The sequence below is a fragment of the Pituophis catenifer genome, unplaced genomic scaffold (genome assembly GCF_029215685.1).
Source record: "Pituophis catenifer annectens isolate HBS135680 unplaced genomic scaffold, rPitCat1.0.hap2 SCAF_14, whole genome shotgun sequence".
NCBI lineage: Eukaryota > Metazoa > Chordata > Lepidosauria > Squamata > Colubridae > Pituophis > Pituophis catenifer.
The window spans coordinates 7,618,874-7,631,396 of NW_027256894.1; the positions used below are offsets into that span (position 1 = coordinate 7,618,874).

The 12,523-nt window shown below is 44.6% G+C and overlaps 1 protein-coding gene across 1 annotated transcript in view; it reads left to right on the forward strand.

The window, feature by feature from the left end:
- The window catches only part of IGDCC3 (immunoglobulin superfamily DCC subclass member 3), a 110,181-nt gene that overhangs the window by 56,126 nt on the left and 41,532 nt on the right, over nucleotides 1-12,523 (forward strand). The window contains exons 3-5 of the mRNA XM_070953810.1: nucleotides 3,512-3,656; nucleotides 5,065-5,195; nucleotides 8,991-9,128. Coding sequence (XP_070809911.1) covers nucleotides 3,512-3,656; nucleotides 5,065-5,195; nucleotides 8,991-9,128 — 414 coding nt within the window. The remainder of the gene's footprint in view (nucleotides 1-3,511; nucleotides 3,657-5,064; nucleotides 5,196-8,990; nucleotides 9,129-12,523) is intronic.

The window sequence follows — 12,523 nt, forward strand, 5'->3', positions numbered from 1 at the left end:
CAGCGGTGGTAAGTGTGAAAAAAAAACGGTTCATCAGTCGCTATTTTTAGTGCGGTTGTAACTCTGAACAGTCACTGAATGAACTGTTGTAAGACAAGGACTACCTGTAGCACAATTAACCACAACACTTATAGGTGTGGTGGTTATTATTGTTGTTATGTCACACTTTTTCCAGAGAATTCAGATTGGTGTGTATGGAGTTCTCTACTCTTTTTAATGGGCCATGTTGGCACTATATGGGTAGTCCTTGACTTACAACACTTCGTTTAGTGACCATTCAAAGTTAAAACGACATTGAAAAAAGTGACAGGACTGTTTTTCACCCTTACAGCCTCTGCAGCATTCTCCGTGGTCATGCGAGTCTCTCTTCTTCAGACTCTTGGCAACTGTCTCATATTTATGATGTTGACCGTGTCTTGCTATCCCATAATCCCCTTTTGCAACGGTCAGACAAGCAAGGTCAATGGGGAAGCCAGATTCGCTTAACAACCATGCTACTAACTTCACTGCAGTGACTCACTTAACAACCATAGCAAGAATAGTCATAAAGGTAAAGGTTCCCCTCGCACATACGTGCTAGTCGTTCCTGACTCTAGGGGATGGTGCTCATCTCCTTTTCAAAGCCGAAGAGCCAGTGCTGTCCAAAGACGTCTCCATGGTTATGTGGCCACCATGACTCAACGCCAAAGGCACACAGAATGCTGTTCCCTTCCCACCAAAGGTGGTCCCTATTTTTCTACTTGCGTTTTTTACGTGCTTTCGAACTGCTAGGTTGGCAGAAGCTGGGACAAGTAACGGGAGCTCACCCTGTTACGTGGCATTAGGGGTTCGAACCACTGAACTGCCGACCTTTCGACCGACAAGCTCAGCGTCTTAGCCACCGAGCCACCGCGTCCCAAGTTTGAATAGTCATAAAGTGGGTTCAAACTTCACTTAACAAATGTTTCGCTTAGCGAAACATTTGGGGCTCCACTGTGGCCCTAAGCAGAGGACTACCTGTAGTCCCAAGTCGGATCTGGTTCCCCCAATCCAACATGTTAATGTTTGCAGTCGACAATCCTTAAAATCTTAGCATGTTGAACCTCACAAGAGCACAGCAAGGGACGGGGATGTGTGTGTGGCATAAAATCACGCGACAATAATTCTATTGTGCTTCCACCTCCGTCGGTTGATGCTCGGCGCTCTTTTCTTAACGCAATAAAATGCCATTAGTGTTGAAGGGGCTTCTCTAATTTAATAAACCGTTTCCCCAAATTGCATTAAAACCGGGTTTGGGTTGGGTTTTCCTTCGGGATGAGAAAGGAGGCAAGAGAAAAGAGCTAAGGCTGAATCAGCATGCAGGAAGGGCTTCTCCTGAAAACGCAGAAGGGATCTGGCACTCAGAGCTAGGGAGGTGGCGGGGGTGGGTAAGTGGGTGGGGGCAGCCCATCTTTAATGTATGAACCTGACACGAGAAGCCTCCCATCTGTTGGAGCCCAATGGGACTCTGAAGATGAGTGATGAATCTTGTCTGACATCTTGGTCCGCTCCCTTTCAAGAGACAGGCACTCGTGTTTTCTTTGATGTACGTTGAGGAGGAAAAGATGGAGGTGCCCACGTGTTAACTCTGCTGCCTGGAGGCATCTTGCAGGGGACAATGGAGGGGAGGCAGAACCAAAAGACATCCTTTTGTCGGGAGTGAGGTGGAGGGGGTGGAGGGTGGGGGGTGGACAGCCGGCAGCCAGGAGTAAGGGATTTTTTTCCCTCCCCCAACCCAAGGTTGGGTTGAAACTCGGGGAAGAGTTGAATGAGAAGAAGCTCTTCCTTCCTTCCTTCCAGGCTTCTGCTTCATTTCATTTGTAAAGGAATTTAGAGATGACCTTGAGAAAGGTGTGAAAAAGGGAAGGAAGGGAGGGAAGGAGGGAGGAAAGGAAGGATGGAAGGAGGTGTAGAAGGGAAGAGCAAGAGAGGAAAGGAAGGAAGGAAGGAAGGAAGGAAGGAAGGGAAGAGAAGAGTTGTAGAAGGGAAGAGAGAGGGAGAAAAGGAAGGAAGGAAGGAAGGAACAGAAGAGATGTAGAAGGGAAGAGCAAGAGAGAGGGAAGGGAGGGAGGGAGGGAGGGAAGGAAGAGGTGTAGAAGGGAACAGGAAAGAAGGAAGGAAGGAGCTGTTAAGAGGGGACTTGGGGAAGAGATTCCATAGTCCTAGATTAATGTCAGCCTTTTGAGGTAGGCCAGGTCAACAGAAAGGACAGAGCTCCCATAAATGTTCCTTATGGTCATAAGTAGAATAACAGAACCTTGAATGCCTGCCCAAGTTCCCCTCTGATCCATCACATCCTAAACATAATCTCTCCTCTCCCCTCTCACTTCACAGCACAGTGTCTTGGAAGTAAAATATATATTTATATATATATATATCTGGTTTTAAAATGTATTATAATTTTTCTTTGCTTTTTATACTTTTAATTCCAGCATCCTATGTGCGTTTTTTCCCCAAGAAATCAGTAATCTGTTTCATTGCTTCCTAAAACAACAGGTTCTGGCAAGATGCTAAAGCACAACAACTTTTTTAAAATCACCCTCTAGTATGTTGCATGGACCTACCTGGTATTTCCAGTTTGTTTATTGATTATTTATTTATTTATTTATAAAATTAAGACAGCTGTCCTCGTCAAATACATAACTCTGGGCCACTAACAATGGATAAAAGCAACGGTTCCACCATATCAGGGGATCCCTTTTCAAACAGATCCTTAATCCCTAACATGTTGAGACTCTAGAAAAAGTGCAGAGAAGAGCCACAAAGATGATTAGGGGACTGGAGCCTAAAACAGATGAAGAACGGTTGCAGGAACTGGACATGTCTAGTCTGATGAAAGGAAGGACGAGGGGAGACATGATAGCAGTCTTCCAATATCTCAGGGGTTGCCACAAAGAAGAGGGAGTCAAGCAGGGGTGAAATGCTCCCGGATTGGACAGGATTGCCCGGTCTGGTAGCAATCTTGGCCGGTGGTTCGGCGATCCGGTAGCAATGACGGAACGAAGTTCCACCCACCTGTCCGGGTGTCATTACTTTCTGGTTTTAACCAGGAAGTAATGTGTTTTTTACCTTCTGCGCATGCACAGAAGGTTTTGCGCATATGCAGAAGGTCTGCACACACACGTGGCGTGCAGCGCGTGCGCTTCCAAACCGGTAAGGAAGGTAAGTAGATTTCACCACTGGAGTCAAGCTATTCTCCAAAGCACCTGAGGGCAGAACAAGAAGCAATGGATGGAAACTAATCAAGGAGAGAAGCAACTTAGAACTAAGGAGAAATTTCCTGACAGTGAGAACAATTAATCCGTGGAACAACTTGCCTCCAGAAGTTGTGAATGCTCCAACACTGGAAGTTTTAAAGAAGAGGTTGGATACCCATTTGTTTGAAGTGGTGTAAGGTTTCCTGCCTAAGCAGGGGGTTGGACTAGGAGACCTCCAAGGTCCCTTCCAACTCTGTTGTTCTATTCTAACCTGTCTTGTGTCTCTTCTCTTTTAGCGATGTCTGACTTCCATGTACACCCCCAGAGTGCAGTGGTGGAAGAAGGAGGCGTTGCCCGCTTTCAGTGCCAGATCCATGGCTTGCCAGAGCCCATGATTATGTGGCAGAAGAATCATCTCCCTATCAACACAGATAATGACAGGTAACCATGCCCGAATAACCAGAACTGGGTTGGAGAGTAAGGTATGTTCCCTTCCCAGAAATCTGCTGATTCTGGGAAGGGAAAGTCTGTAAAAGTAAAGGTAAATGTTCCCCTCGCATATATGTGCTAGTTGTTCCCGACTCTAGGGGGCGAGGCTCATCTCCGTTTCAAAGCCGAAGAGCCAGCACTGTCCGAAGACGTCTCTGTGGTCATGTGGCCGGCATGACTCAACGCCAAAGGCGCACATAATGCTGTCACCTTCCCACCAAAGGTGGTCCCTATTTTTCTACTTGCATTTTTTTTACGTGCTTTTGAACTATTAGGTTGGCAGAAGCTGGGACAAGTCACGGGAGCTCACCCCGTTATGCGGCACGGGGGATTTGAAACGCTGAACAGCCGACCTTTTGATCAACAAGCTCAGCGTCTTAGCCACTGAGCCACCACGTCCCTTATTTTGTTCATGTTTGTACGGTGGACTAAATGCCTGCCAATCATTTTATCTCTTAAAATCTCAAAATGTCACCCTGGCATCTTGTAGCCACATTGCAACCTGATTGAAGCGGGGAAGCCGACATCCTTCCTGCTCTTCCTCTTCCTGCAAATGTTGTCTCTGTCATTCAAAAAGGGAGGAAGGACAAACCTAGATCTGTCAATTTGACCTCTATACAGGTAGTCCTCGACATACAACTACCACGAAGCCCAAAATTTCTGTGGCTAAGCGAAACATCGGTTAAGTGAGTTTTGCCCCATTTTATGACCCTTTCTTGCCACAGTTGTTAAGTGAATCGCTGCAGCTGTTAAGTTAGTAAACCCAGTTGTTAAGCGAATCCGGCTTCCCCGTTGACTTTGCTTGTCAGAAGGTCGCAAAACGGGGATCGCGTGACCACAGGGACACTGCAAACGTCCTGAATATGAAGCTGTGGAATTGGGATCGTAGAAACACCCAGGAGCATAGAAGAGTTCAGAGGCAGATGCATAAATAAATGTCTTAAACGTATTTATTCATATGATAAATCATATTAACTATCTACAACAGAGATCAAGTCTCATGAGGAGCAAACATGAAAAGAGAGAGATGGAGAGAGCGATGGAGAGAGCGAGGTGGAAAAGGTTGGAGGGGGTTTTATGCTCAGGGCAAGCCCCTCCTTTCCACACACTCTCTGCCTCCACTGGTGTCTATATGACACATGTGCCAATGGCTTGCAAATACTTGACAGAAGCATTTGCCAAGTGTCTGAATTTTGACCACTTTTGACCATGGGGATGGTGCAATGGTCATAAGTCTGAAAAAGAGTCGTAAGTCACATTTTTCAGTGCTGAAGTCTCTTCGAACGGTCACTAAAGAAACTGTTGTAAATGGAGTTCCAAGCATCTATCCAAAATAAGTATGTTTTTTTGAATCCTTCAGGTATACACTGCTTCCCAAGGGGGTTTTGCAAATAACAGGACTCCGAGCCGAAGATGCTGGGATCTTCCACTGCGTTGCCAGCAACATTGCGAATGTGAAATTTAGCAGAGGAGCCAGGCTCACTGTATCAGGTTGGTTGGAGAGAGGAGGGTGAGATGCGAAGTTGGATGGGACGGAGGTAGAGATTAAAGGTAGTCCTCGAATTACGACCACAATTGAGCCCAAAATTTACGTTGCTAAGCGAGACATTTGTTAAGGAAGCTTTGCCCCATTTTACGACCTTTTTTGTCGTAAGTTGTTAAGTGAATCTGTCTTCCCCATCGGACTTTGCTTGTCAGAAGGTCGCAAAAGCGGATCACATGACCCCGGGACACTGCAACCGTCATAAATATGAGTCAGTTGCCAAGCGCCTCGATTTTGATCACATGAGCATGGGGATGCTAGAATGGTCGTAAATGTGCCGTTCATTCATTGCAACTTTGAATGGTTACTAAATGAACTGTTGTATGTCAAGGACTATCACTAAGGTGCTTCATCTGTCTAGGGTTTTGCTTTGGTATCTGCTTAGCATATTTTTTTATTATTATTTATATTTCACATTTCTGAACCGCCCGTCTCCCTCCAGGAGGGACTCTGGTTGGTGTACAATAAAACATCAAAATAAAAAAGCAGTATAAAAAAAAGACTTAGAGTTAAAATTTTAGAATTATTTTTTTTTTAATTATAAAAAATGATCTAAGGAGGCAAGAATTTAATAATCTTAATTATTTTTAAATTTTGTCTGTCTTTGTGCTTTTAATCAGGCTGTACACCGCGCTGAGTCCTTCGGGAGAAGGGCGGTATAGAAATAAAATAAAATAATAAAATAAAATAAAATAAAATAAAATAAAATTTAATTTAATTTAATTTAATTTAATTTAATTTCCAATTTATATACCGCCCTTCTCCCTGAGGACTCAGGGCGGTGTACAGCCAAGATAAGAAACATAGAATACAAATATTAAAACATTTAAAAATATATATAAATTTTGGCCCGAAAGTTAAGAATCACAGACTAATTAAAAGAATTTTAAAATTTTAAAAATTTCTTCTTAAGCCAACCCGGCTTGCTGAAAAAGATAGGTTTTCAGGGAACGACGGAAGGCATTGAGGTCCTGGATTCTCCTTATCTCTGGAGGCAACTGATTCCAGAGGGTGGGAGCCCCCACAGAGAAGGCCCTCCCCCTGGGGGCCACCAGCCTACATTGTTTGGCTGATGGCACCCTGAGGAGGCCCTCTCTGTGGGAGCACACGGGTCGATGGGAGGTCATCGGTGGCAGCAGGCGGTCTCGGAGATAAAAAATAAAATAAAATAAAATAAAATAAAATAAAATAAAATAAAATAAAATAAAATAAAATAATAAAATAAAATAAAATAAAATAAAATAAAATAAAATAAAATAAAATAAAATAAAATAAAATAAATAAAATAAATAAGAATAATTAAACCCTGTTTAAAAATCAGTTGATAAAGGTGAAGGGATAGCTTTCTTGGCACCAACCAGCCCCATAACGGTGTTTTCCTTTGGCCTCCCCAGGCAATGTCACAAAACCATATGAAACAGGGATGAAATGCTCCCGGTTCGGACCGGATTGCCCGATCGGGTAGTGATGGCGGCGGGTGGTTCGGAGAACCGGTAGCAAAAATCCCCAACCACCCCCCCCCCAATGCCCAGCTGAGCCGCACAATCATTAGAGGCTTTTTTTTTTTTTTTACTTTTAAAAGCATTTTTTCTTCAGCCGAAAAAATGTTTTTAAAAGTAAAAAAAAAAAAAAAACAACCTCTGATGATGGCGCGGCTCAGCTGGGATCGTCAGAGCCTTTTAAAAGCATTTTTTTTTTTACAACCTCTTCGGCCGAAGAGGTTGTAGAAAAAATGCTTTTAGAAGTTTTTTTTTTTTTTTTAAAAGGTTGGCCACGCCCACCCAGTCACATTACCCACCACCACCAAGCCACGCCCACAGAACCGGTAGTAACAAATTTTACATTTCACCACTGATATGAACCCCTTTTTTTGGAATGACAGTTTACACTTGCTGATTGGTGTCATCATTTATAATCTAGATGTCAGTCTCTTTCATGGGACGATACCCAATCTTCATCAGAATAACAGAGTTGGAAGGGACCTTGGAAGTCTTCTTGTCCACCCCTCTGGTCAAGTAGGAGACCCACTTACATTCTGGACAAATGGTTGTTCCAGTCTGTTCACCAACACCTCCAGTGATGAAGCACCCACAACATCTGGAGTCAAGCCATTCCACTAATTAATTGTTCGCTCTATCCGGAATTTTTTCCTTATTTCTAGATTGGTTCTGTCGTTCATTAGTTTCCATCCATTGCTTCTCGTTCTGCTTTCAGGTGCTTTGGAGAAGACCTCCTCTTCTTTGTGGCAGCCCCTCAAATATTGGAACACTGCTATCGTGTTGCCCCTAGTTGGGGGTGGGATTCAGCCGGTTCGGACCAGTTCGGATGAACTTGATGCTAATTTTACATCTGGTTCGTCGAATCGGTAGTTGCAAGGACTGGCTGGCCGCACCCATCCCACTCCACCCACCCCTCCCAGGAGTCTCCATGAGGCTCGTTTTGGATGCAAGTGCAGGGGCCACATGGAGGCTCTGGGAGGGTGAAAAATGGGCCTTCCGGTGCCTGGGGGAAGGCTGTTTTCACCCTCCCGGAGGCTCGAGGAAAGCCTCCGGAGCCTGGGGAGGGCGAAAACACCCCCACCCCCACTGTGGTGCAGGAGGCCGAGTAGGCCATGCCCCATGGCCACGCCCAGCCAGCAACCGGGCAGAGAACCGGTTGCTAAAAATTTTCAAACCCACTCCTACCCCTAGTCCTTTTCATTAGACATTTCGCTTACTGAAAATCTCTCCTGACTGATAGGATAAAGGTCAGTGGTGAAATGTAAAATTTGTTACTACCAGTTCTGTGGGCATGGCTTGGGGGGGGGTAATGTGACTGAGTGGATGTGGCCAACTTTGTTTTTTTAACTTTTAAAACCATTTTTTCTACAACCTCTTCGGCCGAAAAATGCTTTTAAAAGCCTCTGATGATCGTGCGGCTCAGCTGGGCATGGGGGGCGGGACGCAGGTATTTTTGTTACCAGTTCTCTGAACCACCCACCGCCATCGCTACCAGATCAGGCGATCCGGTCCGAATTGGGAGCATTTCACCCCTGATAAAGGTGTATGATTTTTCTGGTCTTGGTACGAAAGTTACTTCTTGTCCCTTCTGTTCTTGGTCTGTTATGGTCAACAGAGCAGAACGTTTCCAATCGATCAGCTTTTTTACAATCACAAACCAGGTCAAAGCTTCAGTGCATGGCTTCAGATAGTAATTAAAAGCAAAAGATACGAGCTACAATAATATTCAGTAAAATCGATATAACGTACAGTAATATATCATCAGAAAGAAGGTGGACACAGATGCCTATCTTCCTACGTTCCAAAATCCCCTTTGTTACGTACAGTTTATTAAGAATGTTTACGTGGGTAAAGATAAATACAAAGAAAAAGAGAGAAAGCAATGGGGAAAGCCCGAAATAAGCACTTGGCCTTATTTTTAGGGAGGTCTTATTATTTTGGAGTGCGTGGAGGAAACCAGAGGAAATGGCGGGGACCAGCTACGCATGTGTTTAAATATTTTCAGGGAGGGCTTATTTTCAGGGGAACTTATTTTAGTTCATGCGCTCAAAGGCCCAATTGGGCTTATTATCAGGGGATGTCTTATTTTAGGGGAAACCGGGTAGCCTGCTATGTTTCCACCTGGAAGTCCCCCTGCATCTTGAAATTCCTTTCCTTAGAACCTCGGCTCCTGTACATTTCTAATATAAAATACTTGCAGAAAGGAAATACGAAAGGTTTTGGTGTCTGCTCTTTACTGCACAGGTTCTCCTTCTGCTGTTTACAAAGACCCTATGATCCTTGTGGGACCTGAGAACTTGACTCTGACGGTGCACCAGACGGCCATCTTGGAATGCATCGCAACTGGGAATCCCAGGCCTATCGTCTCCTGGAGTCGACTTGGTAAGGTATCCAAACTTTCTAGCCTGTTCTCTTGGCAGGAGAGCTTGGTTGTCACTTTGGTTCGAGTAGAGGATCTCCTGGCATCTTATTCTTTCATTGGGCAAAGAGTTTGCCTCGTGTTCATACTTGCAATATTGAAAGCAGCTGCGTGTAAACATCTGGATTTAAGATGCATAGGGAATGTTTTGTAATTATTGTTAGATTCATATCTCATCTTTACAATGCATCCTCCTCTTGTTTCTTCCACTGCAATAACTCTGTGAAATTGGTTGAGCTAGGAAAGAGGGAATATAAAGTTACCAAATCAGCTTTCATACCCGAGAGAGAACTCATGGTATTAATCCAGTGTCTTAACCATTACAGCAGTGGTGGGTTGCTCCCGGTTCTGTCCGGTTCTATAGAACCGGTAGTAAAATCGGCGGGAGGCTCCGCCCCCCCCCAATCCGGACATCATAAATGATGAACTATGCGTGCGCAGAAGCATGCGTGCATGCGCACTCCCCATTGCAAATCAATAGTAAAGATAAGTAGAACCCATCCTGCACTACATCAAACCGGATCTCTGTATTTATGTTAGAATTGCTTTATTTTCTGTGTATTAAACTTGCTTGAAAGTGTTTTGAGGCCAAATAATGAAGCTGTTCATCAGCTTCTAGTTTATTTCTCCAGCATGTCTTTTCAATGTGGTTGGTCTCTTTTTTTTCTTCTATGTCTTATGGGAATGACCCATCACCTTGTAGGGTGATGTATATGGATAATGAAGGTGGTTCAAAACTGCCTCCACATCCCTGACCAGGGGTGAAATCCAGCAGGTTCTGACAGGTTCTGGAGAACCGGTAGTGGAAATTTTGAGTAGTTCGGAGAACCGGCAAATACCACCTCTGGCTGGTCCCAGAGTGGGGTGGGAATGGAGATTTTGCAATATCCTTCCCCCAGGAGTAGGGTGAAAATGGAGATTTTGCAGTATCCTTCCCCTGCCACACCCACCAGAACCGATAGTAAAAAAATTTGAATTTCACCACTGCAACATGGGTGCATGGGGAAAATGGTAGCTGCAGCCACACCACACACATGGAAAGGGACGGGGCTTGGATTGCACAGTCTACTCCTCATCCTGCCTTTATTTACCCCTCCCCATAGTGGTCCCACATCCCAGGTTGCCCCCCCAGAAAGCTACCTCTTCTTCAGGGGTGTCAAACTCAAGGCCTGGGGGCTGGATCCGGGTCGCTGGGTGCTTAGATCTGCCCCGCGGGGCCACCCTGGAAACTGTGAAGGACTGGCCCGCAGTGTCTCTGCCAGTGAAAATGGAGTTCAGGAGGGCCACGCACAGCCCTCCCAAGCTCCGTTTTTGCTGGCAGAGGGTTGCAGGTGGCCGTCGCAGTCGAAAAAGGAGCTCGGGAGCCCATTTTTGCTGGGAGACAGCTTGAGCTACCACAGATGCCCCCCAACACGAGTGATGTCATGCTAGCCACGCCCACCCTGGCCACTCCCACCCCCGAGGTCAAACACAACCCTGATGTGGTCCTCAATGAAATCGAGTTTGACACCCCTGTTGTAGTGCATCGGATCTGGATTAGGATGGGAGAAACTGTCCTAGAAGATCAATGAGCATTAAGACCCTTGCTATAAATGATGTTATTTGTGTAGATTACCTTCCAAAGCATAAGAATTTCCAGGTGCCAGAGTTCAGATGCCAGAATTCCGCAACCAGCATGGCTATACTGTAGATGAGAATTCTTGGACTTGAGGTCTATATACCTACCTGGATAATACCAAGGATGGCAATCTAGATTTAATACAAAATGCAAAGAAGAGCCAAGCATTGTGTCCAAAGCCTTCAAGGCCCATAAGGTAAAGGTAAAGGTTCCCCTCGCACATACGTGCTAGTCGTTCCCGACTCTAGGGGGCGGTGCTCATCTCCGTTTCTAAGCCGAAGAGCCAGCGCCGTTCAAAGACGTCTCTGTGGTCATATGGCTGGCATGACTAAATACCGAAGGCGCACGGAACGCTGTTACCTTCCCCTATTTTTCTACTTGCATTTTTTATGTGCTTTCAAACTCCTAGGTTGGCAGAAGCTGGGACAAGTAATGGGAGCTCACCCCGTTACGCTGCACTAGGGATTCGAACCGCTGAACTGCCGACCTTTCTGATCGGCAAGCTCAGCATCTTAGCCACTGAGCCACCATGTCTCATAGCCTATAGAGACCTCAAAAAAGTACCCTTAGAAAATGAAATGGAAGAGGAGCTTGCTTTGCCTCTTGGAACACAAGTATCTTGCAAGTATCACATCTACTACGGCAGCCATTTTGTGAAAGTGCCCATAACATGGTCTCAAAATGATCTCTGGTTCCCAAAAGCTGAAGTATCCTGTCCTAGATGAATTTCAGAAGAAAATGGATTTGATTTATATAAGAGGTTGAGCAACATAGAAACTTGTTCAGTTGCTAAGTTTTAGTTGATATTTTTTAAATCATTGTAGGAGGAAAGCCAAGTTAATTTTGTCATGGTAAAAATACAGAAGGATTAGGTTAATCTTTTCCAACTAATAAACCTCGCTAAAAGATCTAGCTAGTTGCTCATGAAAATTTATGCCTTTTAAGAAAAAAAAATGCTTAGTTAGAAAAGGCGCTATCGAATTCTTCTGATTTAATACTTTTGAACTGAACAAAGTCTTCCTTAACAATTTACTCAGAGGGCAAAAACAAAAGCAAACGTACAATTACAAAGGGAAGGGGGTTTTTTTTTGTTCCAGAGAGGAATGGTGAGTTCAGTTTGTCCCCGAAAAAGCTCTTTGCTACTCATGTTCAAATTGCATATTCATCGTTCTAACACCTTCTTCCCTTCAACAGATGTACACACACCCAGGTGCCTCTCTCAAAATGCACGGCAATTATTTGCGCTTCTTTTCTTTGAAAAGCTTTGCAGATAAACGTTTCTCTTACAGGTTTCTTGGGGGTTTGACATCCGTGAAAGGATCACAGACTTAACAAGTCTGGTTTTTTTAGACCATTGGAAATGCTAGCAAAAAGAGAAAAAAAAAGACTCAGATTATTGGAACACTGTCAGACTGGGGGATATAGTGAGAAGTAAATAACTAAGCATTACCCTCTTCTTCTGACCCCCCTCCATATGACAGCAGCAGAGCCCAATTAATTGGATAATATATTGGCACAGGACTCTGCCATTTTCCCCTCCTTCTGGCTGACAATGCTCTCAGTTCCCCCTGAATATTTTAGAAACAACAGCATCCATTTCAGCTTTGCTTTCCTCCAGCATTTCAACCCTTTTAATCACCTCCACGGGCAAAGAGAGAGGAGAGTTTAGGTGTGGAGTGTAAATAATTTGTCCAAGGTTTTCCGTTGAAAGGTGCGATTGAGCTGAATCTGAATTTTAAG